Below are 21,262 nucleotides of genomic sequence, written 5' to 3'. Positions count from 1 at the left end.
CTTGCAAGCTACCCCTCACCCTCAAAGCCTGGCTTAGCATCATCTACAAATTTGGAAAGCATGCTCTCTGTACCTAACTCCAAAGTATTTATAAAATGTTAAAAAACACAGGACCAATCCTGGATTCCCAAGGCTCTCCAGTAAAGACCTCCAACCAAAATGAAGTAGAACCATAAATAGTGACTCTGTCACTCACTCCTGTCAGCAATTCAACTAGTAGAGAATCCACCTAATCATACTATCATCTAGCAGGTCTCCATATAGGGTCATGACCCACAGTTTAAGAAGCACTGAAGGGGTCACAAATGGAAAAGTTTAAGAAGCCCTGATCTAGCCCACATCTCAACATCTTTTCTATGAAGTGCTTTGCTAAAATCTAAGTAATCTCTCTCTATGGAATGCCTTTGTACAATCATCTAGAAAACTTGTCAGAAAAGGAAATGTTAATCTGACATGGCTTGTTCTTGAGATAATTGCTTCCCTTTAAATATTTCACTAACTATCCCTTAAGTAATACATACTAAAATTTTGCTTAGAATCAGAGTGAAACTCGTTGGCTTCTAGTTTGCCTCTCTGTCTGTCTTTATCTATCTCTGTCTATCTCTGTCTCTGTCTCTCTCTGCCTCCCTCCCTCCTTGTCTTTCTTTGTTTCTGCCTTTCTCTCTGTTTCTGCCCCCCCTTTTCTCTGTCTTTCCATTCTTCTGTCTCTGTCTCTTCCTGTTTCTGTCTTCCTATCTCTCCCCCTCTTTCTCTTTTTACTTGTCTCTCCTCCTTCTTTAATCCTTTTTTCTCCATTTCAATCTTTATGTTTTTATGTTATTTCTGTCTCTCCCCCTCTTTCTCCATTTGTCTGTCTCTCTGTACTCCCTCTCTCCCCTTCTCTTCATCTCTCTCTCTCTTTCTGTCTCTCTCTGTATCTTTCATTGTCTTTCTCTTATCTGTCTCTCTTTCCCTGTCTTTCTCTTTTTCTCTGTTTCTGTCTCTCAGTCTCTCTCTCCTCTTTTTCACTCCCCCCGTTTTTTTGGATAATTTCAACATTTGAACTTTTTCAGTTCTGTGTCACCTTCCCCATTCTTCATGATGCTCTAAAGATCACTGATGGTAACAAACAATAACTAACAAGATTGTGAGTCTGAGGCAGAGGGATGAAATAACTAACATTTAAAGTTCTTTCCAGCTTTAAATTCTATGATCCCATGAATAATCTGAATGTTTCCTTGGCTAGTTAAAGACAGAGCTTAAATCAAATCTAGAACTTATTTGTCCCTAACCAGGGTTCTGGATGCTTTCTAAGACCCAGAAACAAACCTTGGGCAATAAAGATTAGTCCTAGCCCTCCCACCTGCATCTCAATCTCTTAACTCTGGGAGCAATGTAAGGAGGTTGTTTTGGCTTAAGCTGAAACAAATAACACTTCCCAGAGGTTCCTGGTCAGGACTACTGCAGCTGGGACCCTGTAGAGGCAGAGAGGGGGTGGGGAGCAGTCTCAAAACAGGTCTTAAAATAAACCTGCTGCTGTCCATCCCATGATGTTAACTTGCCTTCCCTATCAAACAAACAGAAAATAAGTTTAGGCAGGTGCAAGAGGTTTGGGAATGGCAGCCTTGTCCTCAACTCTGGGGTGGGAGCAAAGGGATTAAACATAACTGATTCTGATTTCCTCAGTCAGTAACGATAATCAGCCCTCCAAAATTCTGAAAAATCCATAAATATTCCTGGAGGAAGCCAGAGAGTGCATAGTGGCTCTTAGCTCTTGCCATAAAAGGATAATAAACTATATAGTAGCTAACTTTTATGTATTACTTACTATGTGCCAGGCATTGTGACAAGAGTTTTACGATCCTCACAACAACACTGTGAGATAGCTGTTATTATTATCCCCACTTTACAGATGAAGAAATCGAGGCAAATAGAGGTTAAGTGACTTGCCCAGGGTCACATATCTCATAAGTGTCTGAGGCTAGATTTGAATTCAGGTTTCCCTGACTTCAGGCCCAACACTCTCTATCCACTGTGCCACCTAGCTGCCAAGGACCAAGGAAGGACCACTGAGACAATGGCAGAAAAACAAGACCCCCTGAGTTTGTGGACTCTCTAAAAATTTTGAGGGCTTCCCTTTACTAAACAGCTCTTCTGAGGAACCTCAGATTCCACTCCTGAGGTGTCATTGCAATCATTTTGGGGATGTCAAACGATTCTCATAATAACCATCGGCATGGTATGGTGGAAAGAGAAATAGGCTTGGCATCATAAGACATGGGTTTTGATCTCAACTGTTACTATTCCTGTGGCCTTCAGCAAGTCACTTAATCCCTGTAGGTCTCAGTTTCCTTATTTGTAAAATGAGGAGACTGGATTAGATCATCTGCAAAGTTCCTTGCTAATTCCGTATCCTAAGAACTCCCCCCCCACGCACACACACACTTCAAACAACCTGAGTTAGCAACAACTCATGGGGAGATCTGCTCTCCCCCATTCCTGTTTCCTTGGCTTGGTATCACACATTCAATTTAAAGCCAAGTATTTGGTTCTATATATGATTACTGAGAAAAACTTAGTTCCTACAACTGAAATAAGACTTACAGGGCAAATCAATCATACCATCAACAAAAATCTATTGACAGTCGACCTTTTATGTAGCATTGCCCTTTATGTATATGTTGGGGTGGGGCAACACACAGGGGAAGATGTTCACATGAAACAGAGGACATGGAAAGCCCTTTGAAAACAAAGTAGCCTATGGAAGGGATGCTGAAGTTAGATCCCGAAAACGTGAGTTCAAGTCCCAGTGTGGATCTTTACTGTGTAACTTCGGGAAAGTAGTTTAACCTCTCTTCATCTTAATTTCAGAAGATCTAAAGATGTAAGGGGAAAAGAAAAGGGTACATGCATTTATATAGCATTTATTTATGATAGGCACTGTGTTGAGAGTATTTTACAAATATCTCATTTGATCCTTACAATAATCCTTACAGTTGAAGAAACTGAGGCAGACAGGTTAAGTGAGCTGCCCAGGGTCAACAGCTAGTAAGAATGTGAGGCTGGATTTGAACTCATGTTTTTCTGACTCCAGGTCCAGGATTTTATCCACTGTGCTACCAGCTGTCTCTTAAGGATTTTAGAGGCCATAGAGTCCACTTCCCTCATTTTATCGATGAGGGAAAGGAGGCCCAAAGAGATTGCACAGGACTACACAGTTAATATGTGTCTGATGCATGATTCAAATTCAGGTGGTCTTGCCTCTAAGCCTAGTATTCTTTATCTTTAGAATAAGGAGGCTGATTTGGATAACCCAAAAAAGTTTCTTCCGGTTCTAGGTTTCATGTATTCCTACATATGAAGTGGGACACAAAGACAAGTTAACTTATTATTATTGTTGTTGTTGGAAAAAAGAATGAAAGAAATCATCTCTAGTCTCAAGTAGCTAGATTAGAGGTATGTATGGTTTTTGTTTTGTCTGTTTTGTTTTGTTGTTGGGGGGAGTGAGAATCAGAAGAAAGAAGAGGGTATAAGAAAAAGGAATGAAAGGTGCTGAGGAAATATTTGAAGTTATAAGAGAAATACATAGAAGCTAATAGCACCTAAAGCTCAAACTAATCATACAGTCATCTAGTCCACACCCCTAGCTCTACAGGTAGAGAAATAAAAGGCCAAAGTAAGTCAGTAGAAGATAACAGAAGGAGGATTCAAACCCAGGTCTTCTGACAACAAATTCAGGGCTTTTTCCACTACAGTATACTGTGAACACTCAAAGACAGAAAAGAGCAAAGGTAAGAAAGAAAAGAGGGCTCTGGGATTGTCTTTAAAAGCTTAAAGTTTGAAATGAGCTAAATCATCTAAAAACCCTAAGCAAATAAAAGCATCTTTTTACTCTATTCAGATCAGGAAGAATAACATGGAAGGGATAGGTCTGGTGCTAGAGACCAATGGTACAATGCAGCAGATGACAAAGAGAACACAGAATTATTCAAATCCTATTTTCCTTATATTTTTTCCAGGGAATGAATGAATGAATGAAAAAGTATTTATTAGCTGCTCATTATATTCCAAACACTCCTTTAAGCACTAAGGACATAAATGAAAAAAAAAATTAGACAGATCCTCCCCATCAAGGTGCTTATGTTCTTTTTTTTTTTTTTTTTAGTTAGTCAATGGGGTTAAGTGACTTGCCTGGGTCACACAGCCAGTAAGTGTTATGTGTCTGAGGCCGGATTTGAACTCAGGCACTCCTGAATCCAGGGCCGGTGCTCTATCCATAGAGCCATCTAGCTGCCCCCAATGTGCTTACATTCTAATAGAGGAAGAGGACCTAATGGCTAAGAAAGGTGACTTTGATTTGAAAAGTCACTCACAGGGATGGTGAGTGGAGATACTGCAGGGGAGGGAGGGATTTTTTGTCAAATTCTTTCCAAGAGCAATGACAAAAAGCAAAACAAAAAACAAAACAAGAATCATTGGGGTAGCTAGGTGGTGCAGTGGATAGAGCTCTGGCCTTGGAGTCAGGAGGACCTGAGTTCAAATCCAGCCTCAGACACTTGACACTTACTTGCTGTGTGACCCTAGGCAAGTTGCTTAACCCCAATTGCCCCACCAGAAAGCAAAACAAAACAAAAACAATGACAAAATCAATGTGATTACAATTCTAGAATCCAGAAAAAAGATGAGAAGCCTATGGTAATTCCTGTTTCTAAATGAGACAGTTGCTGAGATTACTATCAAACCCGTTAGTAGGACCATTACAACCCCCATTTCCAGTTCCAGGATGAAATTTTCATATAACTTTGGGAAATGAATCAGCAGGATGATGAAAGAACAGAGTATAGAATGTGGTGGGGCAGTCTTCCAAATGGATAAAAATGGTAGCTCCTTCCTCTGCCCATTCTTTCTTGATTTTAATTTTATGAATTCAATGAGGCAACACACAGGCAAGGCAGTGGTAAGAAGACAGGCACTGGGTCCCATAATAGTGACAAGAAAATGATCTAGAGTCTAGACAGTGAGACAAAGAAAAGTCCCAAAGATGATAATGTCTTACACGAATCCAGCACTGTCTCAACAGGAGGGCAACCTTTTAATAAATGGCCTCACTAACCCTCCTCTTATTCCTGTAGAATGCATAAGGATCACAGCCTATTTTGGGTTATCTGTGCTAATTGAAGCACTCAGTGCCAATGGATAATAAAATAATTAGAAACCTAAATTCAATTAATTTAAAAGCATTTATATCAAAATTTGGAATACATTTTCTGAATTCTTTCTGGCAGGCTCTCCCTTCAAACTGCACTTTCCTCTGGTTAATAATGCCCTAGAATCAAGGAATCCTAGAGCTGGAAGGAATCACAGAAAATAGCCTAAAAAGAATATGGAATGTTAGAACACAGTATATTAGAATGGAAAGGGACCTTAGCAGTTGGCAAAATGAATCTCAAAGAAGTAAAGCAGCATCAGATTCACATAACTAGCTAAGGGCAGAATTGGAATTAGAACCCCTGCTACTAACTCCCAGACCAGTGGTCTCTTTTCTGCCTTTCCTTTTTTCTTCCTCCTGGCACACAAAAACTGAAGGCAGCATTAAGACAGCTTTGATGTTGCTCTTGATCAAAAATACAGAAGCCAGTCTAGGAGTCTGCTGGTTATAATTGATAAGTAAATGAGAATTCAAACCTGAATGACGTGAATCAGGTAAGCATTGTCTTACTCACCAAATCCTGACATACTGGGATGGGTGGGGAAAGTACGGACATGTCAGAAAAAAGTATTTTCTGAAACTTGACTGAGACAATTTTAAGAAAAATTTATAAAAGGGCAGCCAGGTGGCACAGTGGATAGAGCTCTGACCTTGGAGTCAGGAGGACCTGAGTTCAAATCTGGCCTCAGACACTTGATACTTACTAGCTGTATGACCCTGAGCAAGTCACTTAACCCTAAAAAGTAAAAAAAAAAATGTATAAAGTCCAATGTGACACCATAAATAGTAAACTTCAAGATCTTCATTATATATAAAATTTGGTACAGGCAAGATATAGGACATTATACAAAAGACTGTAGGACACAAACAGGAATGGATATTCATAGAAGCTGGGGCATAGCTTTCCTTCCTTCTAAGTCCCATTGCACTTGGTATGTCTCTTAAGAGATTCATAATTTGTCTTTAACTGCATTTATTTATCTTAATTCCTTTCCTAGATTGTAAGCAACTTTAGGTTAAGTAAAACATATCTTTCTTTCTTTCTTTCTTTCTTTCTTTGTTTAAAGCACAGAGACTTCTTTATTTCTTTTTTTAAGTTCCAAATTTTCTCCCTCATTTCTCACCCAATGAAGAGGCAAGACAAATTTCCAGATTAGCTATGTTAAAAAGGAAAAAAAAGAGAGAGAGAAAAGAACAAGAGAAAGAAAAAAAAATTCCTCAATTTTCACTGAGTTCATCAGTTCTCTCTCTGGAGATGGATAGTATGTTTCATCATGAGTCCTCTGGAATTGTGGCGGGTCATTATGTCAATCAGAGTTACTAAGAATTTCACAGTTGATTAACTTTACAATTTTGCTGTTACTATGCAGATCGTTCTCCTGCTTCTGTTTACTTTGTATCATTTCATACAAGATTTCCCAGATTTTTCTGAAACTATTTCTTTCAACATTTCTTTTTTTTAAACTTTTTAACATTTTTGTTAAAAGTTTTAAGTTCCAAATTCTATCCTTCCCTTACTCCCTTCCCTCCCCTCTGGCTGTATGTGTGCAATTATGTAAAATATTTCTATATAAGTCATAGTAAAAGAAGACTCAAGTAAAAGTAAAGAAAAATGAAAATAACATTCTTCACTCTATATCCAATTAATACAAACTCCTTCTCTGGAGGCAGATAGTATGCTTCATCATTAATTCTTTGGAATTGTCTTGAATCATAATATTGCTGAGAATAGCCAAGTCACTCACAATTCTTCATCAAACAATATTGATATTACTGGGTATAACATTCTCCTGGTTCTGTTTACTTCACTATGTATCAGTTTATGTAAGTCTTTCCAGGTTTTTCTGAAATCATCTTGCTTGTCATTTCTTATAGCACAATAATATTCCATTATAATCATATACCACAGCTTGTTTAGCCACTCCCCAATTGATGGGCATCCCTTTGATTTCCAGTTCTTAGCCACCATAAAAAGAGCTACTATATTTTTGTACAAATAGGTCCTTTCCCCTTTTTTTGGATGTCTTTGGGATATAGACCTAGCAGTGGTATTGCTGGAATATAGGGTATGCACCATTTTATAACCCTTTGGGCATAGTTTCAAATTGATCTCCAGAATGTTTGGATCAGTTCACAATTCCACCAATAATGCATTAATGTCCCAGTTTTTCCACATGCCCTTGAACATACAACATTTTCCTTTTTTGTCATATTAGCCACTCTGATAAGTATGAGGTGGTACCTTAGAGTTGTTTTAATTTTCATTTCTCTAATCAATAGTGATTTAGAACATTTTTATATGACTACAGATAGCTTTATTCATCTGAAAATGGCCTGTCCCTAACTTTTGACCATTAATCAATTGGAGAATGACTTGTATTTTTATAAATTTGACTCAATTCTCTATATATTTGAGAAATGAAGTCTTTTTCAGAGATACTTGTTACAATTTCCCACCAGTTTTCTGCCTTCCTTATAATTTTGTTTGCATTGGTTTTGTTTGTGCAAAAACATTTTAATTTTATATAATCAAAATTATCTATTTTATATTTTATAATGTTCTCTCTATCTTCTTGGGCCCTAAATTCCTCCCTTAAAATATGACAGATAAATTATTCCATGGTCTCTTAATTTGCTTTTATGTGGAAATTATATAACCATTTGGACCTTATCTTGGTATACAGTATGAGATGTTGTTCTATACCTAGTTTCTTCCATATTGTTTTTACGATTTTCCCAACAGTTTTTGTCAAATAATGAGTTTTTATTCCAAAATCTTGGATCTTTCAGTTTATCACATATTAAATTACTATGGTCATTTACTATAATGTAATTTGTACCTAATTTATACCACTGATCCACCCCTCTGTTTCTTAGCTATTATCAGATTGTTTTGATAATTATCACTTTATAATACAGTTTGAGATCTGGTACAGCCAGACCACCTTCTAGGAAGATGATTCTTGGTTGTAATCCTAACTCCCTTGTCTTCCATTGTATCATATTCCAAGCCCTTTGGCTCTTTAATGTGGAAGCTGCCAAATCCTGCATAATCCTGACTATGGCTTCATGATATTTGAATTGTTTCTTTTTGGCTGCTTGCAATACTTTTTCCTTGATCTTTGGGCTCTGAAATTTGGCTATGATGTTCCTGGGAGTTTTCATTTTGAGATCTCTTTCAGGCAGTGATCAGTAGATTCTTTCAATTTCTATTTTGCTCTCTGGTTCTAATATATCACAGCAGTTTTCTTTGATGATTTCTTGAAAGATGTTCAGTTTTTTGTTTTTTTGTTTTTTTGATCATGGCTTTCAGGTACTTCAATAATTCTTTCCTGGGTCTGTTTTCTAGGTCAGTTGTTTTTCCAATGAAAAATTTCACATTTTCTTCTATTTTTTTTTTACTTTTTTGATTTTGTTTTATTGATTGTTGATGTCTCACAGAGTCATTAGTTTCAATGTGTTCAATTCTAATTTTTAAGGAATTACTTTCTTCAGTGAGCTTTTGTATTTCCTTTTCCATTTGGCCAAATTCTATTTTTTAGGGAGTTAGTTTTCTCTGTAAATTTTTGTATATCTTTTCCCATGCTATTGACTCTTTTTTTCATGATTCTCTTGCATTGTTCTTATTTCTTTTCCCAATTTTTCTTCTACTTCTCTAATTTTCTTTTTTAAATACTTTTTAAGCTCTTCTAGGAATTCTTTTTGTGCCTGAGACCAAATTACATTTTTCTTTGAGCCTTCACATGTAGCCATTTTGACATTATCGTACTCTTCTAAGTTTATACCTTGATCCTCCTTATCACCATAGGATCTTTTTATAGTCAAGCTTTTTTTTTTTTTTTTGGTTTTGTTTTTTGCTCATTTTTTCTGCTTTTTTTTGATGAGTTGGTGTTTTTATGTGAGAATTGGGCCCTGGTCCTGCACTGTCCCAAGCTTTTCAGGGTTCTAAGTCTTACTGCTGGCTTTCACCAGGCTTCAGGGTTTAGCTACTTGCTTTCTCTAGAGGGTAGGCTTTCCTTCTGGCTTGTATTGGTGGAAGGAGAGGGCTCCCTGTTGGCCTCACCTGCGTGTGGGGTTTAGCTGCTGGCTTGCTCCAGGGGTGGGGCCTGGCTGCTGGGTTGCTATGGTATGGTCTTCACTACTGGTCAGCAACGGGATCAAGGCTTAGTTGCCAACTTGTGCTAGGGGTGGAGTCACTGGGAAGGCACCTTGCTGTGCTGCACAGATTGCTCAATTGCCTAGGGTTCTGATGGTTTATAGGAGGGTGGGGCCTCACTAGTGGATTGCCCCAGGCTTGGAACTCTGCTACAGGCCCCCTACTGTGAGGCTAGCTGCTGCTGCTGTTGCTGCTGCTGCTGCTCTTGGACCTCACTTCCTTCCCACTCCAGTGAGACAGATCTTTCTTGCTGGGCTGGTAAGCTGCTTCCCTGCTCCTAGAACATTCTGAGGTGGTTTTCTACTAGTTTGGAGGGGAATTTGGGAGGGCTTCAGAGGGTTCGTTCCTCACTCCACCATCTTGGCATAGAAAGTCCAGCCTTCAGCATTTCTAACAGCAAAATAGTATTCCATCACTTTCATATGCTATAACTTATTCAACCATTCTCTCAATGATAGGCAACTCCTCAGTTTACAATTCTTTACCACCACAAAAAGAACTACTATAAATATTTTTTATACTTATGGGTCCTCTTCCTCTTTTTTTTTTTTTACCTCTTTGAGGTATAAACCTAGTAGCAGTATTGCTGGGACAAAGGCATGCACAATTTAATAGCCTTTTGGGCATAGTTCCAAATTGTTTTCCAGAATAGTTGGACTAGTTTGCAGCTCCATCAACAATGCTTTAGTGCACTTGCTTTTTTCCACATCCCCTTCAGTATTTGTCATTTTCCATATTTCTTATCTTAGCCAATCTGATGGGTGTAAGGAGGTACCTTGGAGTTGTTTTAATTTGCATTTCTCTAATTATTAGTGATTTAGATAATTTTTTTTCATATGGCTATTGATAGCTTGGATTTCTTCCTCTGAAAGTTGCCTATTCATATTTTTTGACCATTTATCAATTGAGAAATGCCTTTTATTCTTATAAATTTGAATCAGTTTCCTGTGTATTTTAGAAATGAAATCTTTATCAGAGAAATTTGCTATAAAGATTTTTCCCAGTTTCCTGCTTTTCTTCTAATTTTTTGTTTGTACAAAATTTTCCCAAAAAATTATATATAAAAAAAAACTTTTCTTTGTGCCTCATGTGAAAACTTTGTCTCTTGTTTGGTCATCAACTCTTCCCCTATACATAGATCTGACAGGTGATTTCTTCCTTTCTCCACTAATTTGCTTACAATATTATCATTTATGTCTACATCATATACCTGTTTTGATCTTATCTTGGTATATGGTGTATAAAGTTGGTCTGTACCTTGTTTCTGCCAGATTGCTTTCCAGTTATGTCAAACAGTGTATTCCTACCCCAATAGATAAGATCTTTGAGTTTATCAAATACTGTTATTATGTTCATTTGTTTATATATATATATATATGTGTGTGTGTGTGTGTGTGTGTGTGATGTATCTAATGCATTCCACTGATCAACTTCTCTACTTTTTATACAGAATCAAATTATTTTGATGATTGCAACTTTGTAGTATAGTTTCAGGTATTGTAGGTACTGCTAATGTCCCCTTCCTTCTAATTTTTTTTCTGTAATTTCTGTAATATTCTTGATCTTGCTTCTCGAAATTAATTTTATTATTATTTTTTTTCTACTTCTGTAAAATAATTCTTTGGTAGTTTGATTACCTGAGTAATCAATTAGGCACTGAACAAGTAAATTAATTAGGCAGTATTGCCATTTTTATTATATTGGCTTGGTTGACCGATTCTTCCAATTATTTAGATCTGTTTTGATTTGTGTGAAATTTTTTCTTTAATTATATTCATATAATTCTTGGATGTATGTTGACAGGTAGACTTCCAAGTATTGTACACTGTGTATAGTGATCTTAAATGAAGATTGTACTGATTCTGTTGGTAATGTACAGAAATGCTGCTAACTTCTTTGGGTTTATTTTCTATCTTGTGACTTTACTAAAGCTGTTAGTTTTTTCAATTGTTTTTTTTAATTGACACTCTGATGCTCTCTAGGCAAGCTATCACACCATCTGCAAAAAGTGATGGTTACATTTCCTCATTGCCTATGCTTATTCCTTCCATTTCTTTTTCTTGTCTTATTGATATAGCTAACATTTCTAGTACAATACTGAAAAGTAATTGTGATAATGGGCATCCTTGTTTTATCCCTGATCTTATTGAAAAGGCTTCTAACTTTAATCATTTTAACAAAAGTTTGATTTATTCCTGTTTGTTTTTTAAATCAGGAATGAGTATTGTATTTTGTAAAAAATAAATAAATAAAACCAATCTATTTAAACAAACAATCATGTGATTTTTGTTGTTTATATTATTGATATATGGTCAATTATGCTTGCAATTTTCCTAATACTGACCCATCTCTATACCTGATACAAATTCTTCCTGGTCATAGAGTATGATTTTGTGATATATTGCTGTAATCTTGCTAGCATTTTATTTACATTTTTTTCATCAATGTTCATTAAGGAAATTGGGCTCTAGTTTTCTTTCTCTGTTTTGACTCCCCTGGTTTAGGTAACAAAACCATATTTGTCACATTAAGGAATTTTGCAAGATTCCTTCTTTACCTATTTTTAAAATGTTTTATGTAGTATTGAAGTTGTTCTTTAAATTTTTGGTAGAATTCATTTGTAAATTAATCTGGTCCTGTTCCCCCTCCCCCTCCCGAGAGTCCTTTTATAGCTTGTTTTATTTCTTTTTATAAGATAGTGTTATTTAAATATTCTATATCCTGTTCTGTTAATCTGGGTGATTTATATTTTTATAAACATCCATTTCATTTAGATTATAAATTTTATTGAAATATTATTGGACAAAATTGCTGCTAATGATTGCTTTTTTTCCTCTTCATTAGTTCTGAATTCATCTTTTTTTTCTCCATTTTTGATACTGGTAATTTGGTTTTCTTCTTTCTTTTTAAAAATCAAAATTGTCAATGGTTTACTCATCCCTCTCCTCCCCTCCCCAAAAAAGCACCTGGTTTTATTTATTAGTTCATTGATTTGTTGTTGTTATTGTTTTACTTTGAATTTTGTTAATCTGTCCTTTGATTTTCAGGATTTCTGTTGTGGTATTTAGTTCAGGAGTTTTAAGCTATTGGGTTTTGGTTTTTTTTTTTTTGCATTTTTTTGTTGTTGCATGCACAATTTGTTGATTGGATCTTTCTCTTTTTTATTGATATAAGCAATTAGAAACATAAAACTTTCCCTAAATACTGCATTGGCTACATCCCCCAATTTTGACATGTTGCTTCATTGTTGTCATCTTTAATGAAATTATTGATTGTTTCTATGATTTGTTCTTCGACCCACTTCTTCTTCTTCTTCTTCTTCTTCTTCTTCTTCTTCTTCTTCCTCTTCCTCTTCCTCTTCCTCTTCTTCTTCTTCTTCTTCTTCTTCTTCTTCTTCTTCTTCTTCTTCTTCTTCTTCTTCTTCTTCTTCTTCTTCTTCTTCTTCTTCTTTTTGTGAGGCAATTGGGGTTAAGTGACTTGCCCAGAGTCACACAGTTAGTAAGTGTCAAGTGTTTGGTCTGAGGCTGGATTTGAACTCAGGTCCTCCAGACTCCAAGGTCAATGCTGTATCTATGTGCCATCTAGCTGCCCCAACCCACTTATTCTTAAGAATTAGGTTTCTAATTAATTTTTAATCTATGCTTCAAAGGCCCTTTATTGAATGGGATTTTTATTGCATTTTGTTAAGAATTACTGTGTGTATTTCATCTTTGTTTCCCCTAAGGAAATTCAGGAAATATTTGTTGAATGAATGAGCAAGTAAGTGAATGAATGGACAAGCTAAATCTTTAAAGTTGATATTAAAGTGGATAACCAGGTCCTCCCATGTGCTTTCCACCGGGGCCACTACTGGCAAGAGAAGTAGGAACTGGAAGAGCCTTAAAACTAAACTAATGCAGCAACTCAATAAAATGAGCATTAATCAAATGACTACTATCTACAAGGTATTCTGCTAAGTGCTAAGGTGATAGAGAAGAAAAATGATTTCATATTGCCCTCAAAGAGATTATAGCCTAGACAGCTATATACAGGAACTTAAAACCTAATTCCTTTTAGTTTATATGCATTTGCAAAACCTTGGATACTGAGAATGTCATATAGTGGTGAGCCCCAAAGTTCCATTACATGGTAATTCCTCCTCTGCTAAATTGTGGCTCTAGTTTCAGGAATTTTAAAATGATATCTAATTCATGGGCATGTTAAAAGTGAGGCAGTAAGGTGGCACTATAGATAGTACACCTGACTTGGAGTCAGGAAGACCTGATATCAAACTCTATCTCAGATACTTACTAGTTGTATGACCTTGGGCCTCAGTTTACTCATCTGTAAAATGAGGGGCTTAGACTCAATAAGCCTTAAGTTCCCTCCCAGTTCTATATCTATGATTCTACTATCCTATATAATATAAATGGGAAGTAGTTTTATCTTTATTATTTTTACAGCATTAAATTATCTCGTTTTTGCCCACTCCAAGTACATTTGTTTCTTCCCAAATCATTCTCCCTCATTTGATCTCATAGTACTTTGTAGTATTCTTATGTACTTATCATATTTATCTATATACAATTATTATTACTACTATGTCGTAAACTGTTTGAAGGTGAGGATGATGTCATATTTATCTCTCCATGACTTCAAATACATGATGAACTCCAGTACACATGGTAAGTACTTCATAAATGTCAGATATCAGATGATGAATGGGATAGATTGAGTCCCAAAAGAGAAAATGAATTGTCCAAGGTCCCAAGAAATGGGCTCCCAGCTCCTGCATTCAGGCCTTTGCTGAGCCCATCAGACTTGTGAGAGTAGGATCTTTCTTGAATAGCTCCTCACCGAGAACCTGATCCTGTCCTGCTTTTTGATTTTAATCCAGCTGCTTTTGTCACACCATCTATCACAAAGCCTAAGGAAAACAAACATTTCAAAGCCATGGTTGCCTTAAATATGCTTTTGTGGGTGCAAGTTTGTTATTATAACTCAGTGAATTAGCTCTGCTCTGAATGGGTCAGTGAGCTGAGGGGTTCTTAAAAAAAACCTAGCAAATGAATCACTCTATATATCTGTAAAAAAAAGAAAAAAGAAAAAAAAAAAGAAAAGATTTATTTTATGGTGGTCTGGTAGCTAATGGCAATTCCTAAGCTCCCAAGAGGCAGGCAAACATCCCAGCTCATGCTACTGTTAATTCTGCTGTTACACTGAGCTATCTACAAGAAAGGTGCTAAAGACCAGTCAAGTCAGTAAGCATGCATTTGTACTTGATATGTCCAAAGCATTGTGAATAAAATGGAATGGATTATAGGAGGCTGATTCTGGACCCCATCAGGGATCTTTAATCCTGTGGGGAATTTGCTTTTTTGCAAATACTGTAGAACTCTTTAGAATGTTTATGTATCCTATTTATTCTTATTTGTGATGACAAGATCACACTCCTTCAGGGCACTCGTACTGGAGGACAGGTCTGATTCCTGCCTGGGAGGCTAAAAAACATAATAGCAGGTTGTTGTTCTTAGAGTTCATAGAATCTGACCAGTTGGAAAGTAACTTAAAATGCCAAAGTTGTAATGAACCCTAGAGAGCATTTTTAGCAATTATTTTTTTTTACTAGATGAGGAAACTGAGTCTCAGAGATGGGCTTTTTGTTTTTTTTTTTGGCACGTTTGTTTCCAGTGAAACCAGGCTCCATAAAGGGGAAAAAATACAGACCAGATAAAAGTGTCTTCGCAGACTCTGGGATGCAGAGAAAAATTAAAAAGGATCTGAGATTTTAGACAAACGAGGAAGATTTTGTTTTAGAATGTCCTGCAAATAACAATATGCAAAAAATGACATTATTATTATTGCTATCATCACTGTCAATATTGAGATCAATACAACATATTTCTATAGTGCTTTAACATTTATAAATCAATTTCCTCATTAAAATCTGTGAATTACTTAATGAAAGTACTGATTTATTTCCACCATCAGATGTGAAAACTGAGACTCTGGAAAAGTGACTTGCTCTAAGTCATATAATTAAGTTTAGAAATCAAGATTGATAGAGTGATTTCAACTTTCCAAAGTTCTCATTCATTATCTCCTTCAATCCTCACCATGTCCCTTTTGAAACAGGTATTTTCATCTCATTTGATAAATAAAAAGACTACAGACTAAAGGAAAAACAACTTGCTGAGTTACATCAGAAGAGACTCAATTCTGAGACTTCTGACCACCAATCCAGTCCTCTCTGTGCCCAACATGCTATATGAGAACAGTGGTAAATTCATAAAAACCCATGTTAAGTACCTGCATAGCTCATGAAGTTGTTGTATGGGGTGTTGAGGAAGGTCCGGAAGCCACATGTATCATTTCCTGGTGCTGGGTCCCCACACAACTTATGCTTGGGAGCTGGGTTGGTATCACTGCAGAGGTCTCCAGTCTCAAAGGAAGGCTCAATCTCCATGCATGGGTCACTGCAGGACTGGATTTCTGATATGCCTCGAAAGATATGGTAAAGCCCTAGACTATGCCCAATCTCATGGGTCATTGTGTGGGTGTGCCCAGGGATACCATAGAATGATGGATTCAGGACGATGCCACCTGCAAGGGGAAAACCAGGTAAATTGATAAGTGGAGTAATTTGTTTCTCAGTAAAACTATATATATGACTGAGAATTACAGAATCAATCAATCAATCAGTCAATAAGCATTTATTAAGCACTTATTTTGCCCCAGGCAATCTCATATTTTCAATTGGAAGTGACCTCAGGAATTTATCTTGTTCAACTCATTCTGAAGAAGAGTTCCCTCCAAGAAGTTAAAGTCAAAAGAGACATGTATGGGAGTAGGGAGGGGGGAACAAAAAAGAAAAAGAAAAAAAACAACCTTCTTGTTCTTCTGCCTGGTGACTCACCAATCCTAACCTATTCAGTTTATTGTCCGTGCTTTTTTTGTTGTTGTTGTTCATTATTTTGTTTTGGAGTTTTTTGGCAATTTCTCTAGATGGGAAGATATGTCTAGTCATGTGTTATGTACAACACCCAGCACATTACTGGTACCTGGAAATTTTGAAGAAACATTGAAAAGAAGAAAAAAAAACTATCCAGTAACTGCACCTCAGACATGGCACAAAGAATTCAGGTGGATTTCACCTTTCTATAATGTCCCTTCCGGCTGTTAATCTATGATTCTATAATCCTGTAGAAGGGCTGTACCTTCACTAGGTTCCAACAAAGTGCTCACAAAGTATTGTTTACAAGAACTACAGAATTATACATTATACATATCAGAAATGGAAAGAGACCCTGGAACATAAAATGCTAAAACATAAATGATTGACCATTAAAGGTGGAAAGGACCTTTCAGGGATCTTCTAGTCTAATTCCTTCATTTATAGATGAGCATACTGAGGACTAGAGTAGCTCAGACTCAATGGTAAAATTGTAGTACTCATTCATGGATGGTGAGCCTCAGGTTTGACTATGCAACCACTGAATTTAGCAAGTGAGTAATGTGATGTAATTCCATAGACTGTGTGCCCTTGGACCTAACCCAGGGGCTTTCAGGCATGATATTTAGCCCTTAACTATGTCTTCACAACTCAAATCCAAACATTTATCCTATTTTTAATGCAATTTCTTGCTTGTAACCACCTAACAGAAATCATATGATTATTTCAATATATGCAGAAAAAGCATTTGACAAAATACAACACCCATTCCTATTAAAAATACTAGAGAACATAGGAATAAATGGAATCTTCCTTAAAATGATAGATAGCATCTCTCAAAAACCATCAGCAAGCATTATTCATAATGGAGATAAGCTAGAAGCATTTCCAATAAGATCAGGGGTGAAACAAGGATGTCCATTATCACCACTGTTATCCAACAATTGTATTTTATACTGAATTGAATGAGGAGCTTCATGAAATGTATGTGCATATCTATTGAGGGGGGAAAGCCCATCTCCAGGAAAGGCAGAAAAATATAGCAGAAAGAGCAATGAACTTGGAGTCAGGAGAACTCAGATATTCACTAGCTCTATGATCAATGGTGGGAATTCACTAGATGAGACAAGCAGAGGAGGTACTGAAGGTAAGTGTTATGTAACTTTACACCTAGAGTACAGTGCTCTACTCCAGATGCCCCATTTTAAGAGGGACAATGACGAGATAGTATATATTCAGAGAAGGGAAACCAGCATGTTGAAATGACTTGAAGTCATGTTATATAGACATCTATTGAAGAGACATAAAACCCCTAAAATTCAGCCTGGAGAAGAGAAAACTTAAGGATGACATGATCACAACCTTCAAATTTCTGTAAGGCTGTCATGTGGATGTATTATAGTGGATAGGGCATTGCCCTTGGAGTCAGGAAGACCTGAATTCATGCCCATTTGGGGCACTTATTAACTGTGTGACCTTGGACAACTCACTTAATTTCTTTAGGCTTCAGCTTCATTATCTGTAAAATGGGGCACTTAATGGTACCCTCTAGCTCAAACTCTGTGATTCTGTAATCTTATAATGATTCTTGTGTGTGTGCGTGTGTGCATGTGTGTGTGTGTGTGTGTGTGTGTGAGAGAGAGAGAGAGAGAGAGAGAGAGAGAGAGAGAGAGAGAGATGGGCTGTCTTGTGAAGCCTATGGACTCCTTCTCAGAATAATGATTTAAAATTTATAAAATGAAATACATAGGATTACAAAGGAAATCCATTATAATACAGTAATATAAAAAAATAGAAACAAGTCCCTGGACCCTAGGTTAATGAATTCTGTCCTATGGTTTTTTCTGTTACCCTGTAAGACAAAACTAGCACTACAAGGTAGGAGGAGTTACAGGGAGACATATTTCAGTTCAACATAAGAAAACAATGATTTTTTAAAAAAATTATTTAGAAACATTCAACAATGGAATGAATAGTCTTCTTCATGAAACAGTAATTTCTCAGTCATGGATAATGTCCAATCAAAGTGTATGACCACTTGTCAAGAACGTGGTACAAGGCATCAGATGTTTTGTATATAAATTTGAGGTAGATGCTTGATTGGGTCCCTTTGAGCTATAAGATTCATTGACTGATATGCCTTCCACAGTGGTCCAGTATAGGAATATACTGCCCCTTGCTAAAAATGACAAAGAACATCTTGTTGGAGGGAACATACTTTTGAACTGACTGATTGGTGTTTACAGACAATTTTTGCACATGGATCTATACATCCTGTACCACTTAGCTCAAAATAAAAGCAGAGGCAAGTCTTCTGAAATGGAATATTTCTGTTTCTGTATATTTTATGACTCTTGGAGAAATGCCACCATCCATAGCATGGAGTGAGCCAAATTTTAAAACATGTACCCAAACTTTAAAACACAAATTCATGTCATGGAAGATTAATATTTAGGGCTGAGAAAACTTGTAAGTGGCCCATCAAAGTCAAGAAAAAAATGATGTCACCAAAGAATGATGACAGAATAAAATTTGACTACAATACCCTGTTAATTTGGGGAAAAAAGACTGGAGCAAGATTTTAGCCAAGGGAATTTTATCACTAGTGAAACTGCTGGTATGACAAGCTCACTAAGCTATGGCAAATCATAGATTCTATTAATTCTGTTCTGCTCAATGCTTTCTCCTATAAAGATAAAGGAGAATGCATAAGGACGGCTATGGGAGGAATAAAAGAAACTAAGACAGGAAATCTTTCCTAGGTATTTTGTCAGATATAATATGAAACTCTCCATCTCCTGCCTTTTTTTCCAGGACATCTTAGCTTAGCTCCAAGGCAAGGAGATGGAAACAAAGCAAATATAAACTGGAATTGACTAGGATTGATAGGGACTGGTCAGGCAAGGAATGAACGTTTTCTGTACTTAGGATAATGTCTCTCTCATGGTAATCAAAACCTACCTCAGCTACAGTTCTCACACAGGGGCTTTTACCTCATCAGATGGCAAGTATGTAGACAAGGACTACATGACATATTTCAATTAAAAAAAAATAATAAATATACATTGGATTTGTGATCATGAGAAAGCATGGAATGAAATGAAAAATGACTCCACAGACTAAGAAAAGAGATGAGTTATTTACACAAGAAATTTATTTTCCTTTTCAGCACCTATAGTCAACTTGAGATTGCCTGATGAAAACTGGATACTAAAAAATCTTGTCAACAAATCCAACAGTGAAAACAGATTAGAAAGCATCCCATTTACCTGTGGACCAAGCATATTCTAATGTCTTAAATGTGGCATTTTGTGTTTCATTTTTTGTTGTATTTTTAAAGCAAAGTTTAGTTGTTATTTTAAAAGCAAAAAGAGTTTTTAAAATGAAAATAATAGTCTTTATCATTTAGCATTTCATAAATATTTAAAACAAAAATAATTCATAAAATAAATTTAATAAAATAAAATTCCTTGGTTGCATGCCCTAATACATTGTTCCCATATGTATGTGGCTTAGCCCAAATTGGGAGAGAAAAGTTATGAGGGTAAGTATAATAGGTCTGTCTAATTATGATGACCCAGAAAAGGGGCATAATTCATAGAACTATCTCTCTTGATCTGTGAATAGATTTTTAGTCTTGGTCATTTTTTACGGGGGGGGTCACATTAAAGGCTACCTCCTCTATGAAGATTTCAGTGATTATCCCAGCTGGAAGTCATCTTTAGATGACTTTAGAGCTAGAAGAGATCTAATAGACCATCTAAACCAATCCTTTCATTTTATAGATGAAAAAAATAAGACTTGGGGAAAGGGTAGGTGACTCACACAAGGTGAGTCAGCTAACAAATAGCAAAACTCTCACTAGAAGCCAGGTTTCCTGACTCAGTGCACTGATTCCTCCTAATCTAAGACCACTCTCTAATTCTTTTGCATGCTTATTATAGACTAATTTGTTGTTTATCTGGGTACATGTCTAATTATTCCTACTAGGATAAGCTCCTTGAGCTCACAACCATGTCTTATTTATTTCTGCATCACTTATCTCATAGCAAAGTACATTGCGTATAGCAAGTACTTAATAAATGCTTTGGGGGAGGGGGGATGCCTATTTTCAAATAGTTTTTATTCTCCAGGACAGGACTTACATTTCTACTTGCTTGCAGTACTTATAAATTGCAATGTCATTCACTTCTCTTCCTCTGTACACATTTAAGCACTGAAAATGCCTAGATTTTCACAATAGCTTAAATGTTACTTTTTAACTGCCACTGCCTTAACTATAAATTTGAGTTCTTCAATTTTTGAAAATCTGTGTGGAGTGCTCTTTCTTCTGGTATGTTTAGTCATCTTCTTCAGTGGTGGGTCCAAATGAAGCACCTCTAAATGGGGCTGCTCTACTCCCTGGGAACCCCCAGGCATACCTCTTGTCATGCCCCTCTACTCTGGTATAGCTTAGTATTGATCTATTTGCAGACCTCCAAATCTTTCTGCTGATTCTTGAAATCTTCCTTCTCAGAAGTCAAGTTTTTATCCAGTCCATTGATTATTTCTTTACATTTCTCAAGAATCTTCTGTTTGCCTTCATCACCAATTTTGCCTTGAAGTTTCTCCTTCTGCACTGTAGCCTTCATGTTGAAAGCATAAGATTCAAGTGAGTCCTTAGAAGATACACCATCTCTCTGCTTCTCTTTTTTCAGTCTTGGATTTCTCGGTTTTCTGGACCTCAATGTCATCTTTGCTTAGATGACCTTTGTAATTCATGATTGTGATGTTATTTTCCTTGCTTATGCTCTTATCCATAAAAGAAACATTGAGGATACCATTTGCATCAATGTCAAATGTTAGTCTGAGGAACACTCCTGGGGCCATGGGGAATTTCTAGGAGCTCAAACTTGCAAGATAGGTTGTAATCCTTTGTCACTGTTCTCTCAGCTTCATAAACCTGAATATACCAGTCTAGTTGTCTTGAGTAGATGGCAAAGGACTG

General features: G+C 36.5%; 1 protein-coding gene across 1 annotated transcript in view; it reads right to left on the bottom strand.

The window, feature by feature from the left end:
- Positions 1-21,262, bottom strand: part of LOC114046873 (pappalysin-1-like) — a 280,259-nt gene that overhangs the window by 192,353 nt on the left and 66,644 nt on the right. Inside the window, exon 4 of the mRNA XM_027867456.1 lies at positions 15,633-15,926. Coding sequence (XP_027723257.1) covers positions 15,633-15,926 — 294 coding nt within the window. The remainder of the gene's footprint in view (positions 1-15,632; positions 15,927-21,262) is intronic.

This window comes from Vombatus ursinus, unplaced genomic scaffold, assembly GCF_900497805.2.
Source record: "Vombatus ursinus unplaced genomic scaffold, bare-nosed wombat genome assembly UNPS02014786.1, whole genome shotgun sequence".
Lineage (NCBI taxonomy): Eukaryota > Metazoa > Chordata > Mammalia > Diprotodontia > Vombatidae > Vombatus > Vombatus ursinus.
Note: the sequence above shows the minus strand (reverse complement) of the source record. Positions and strands in the feature narration are given on the sequence as shown.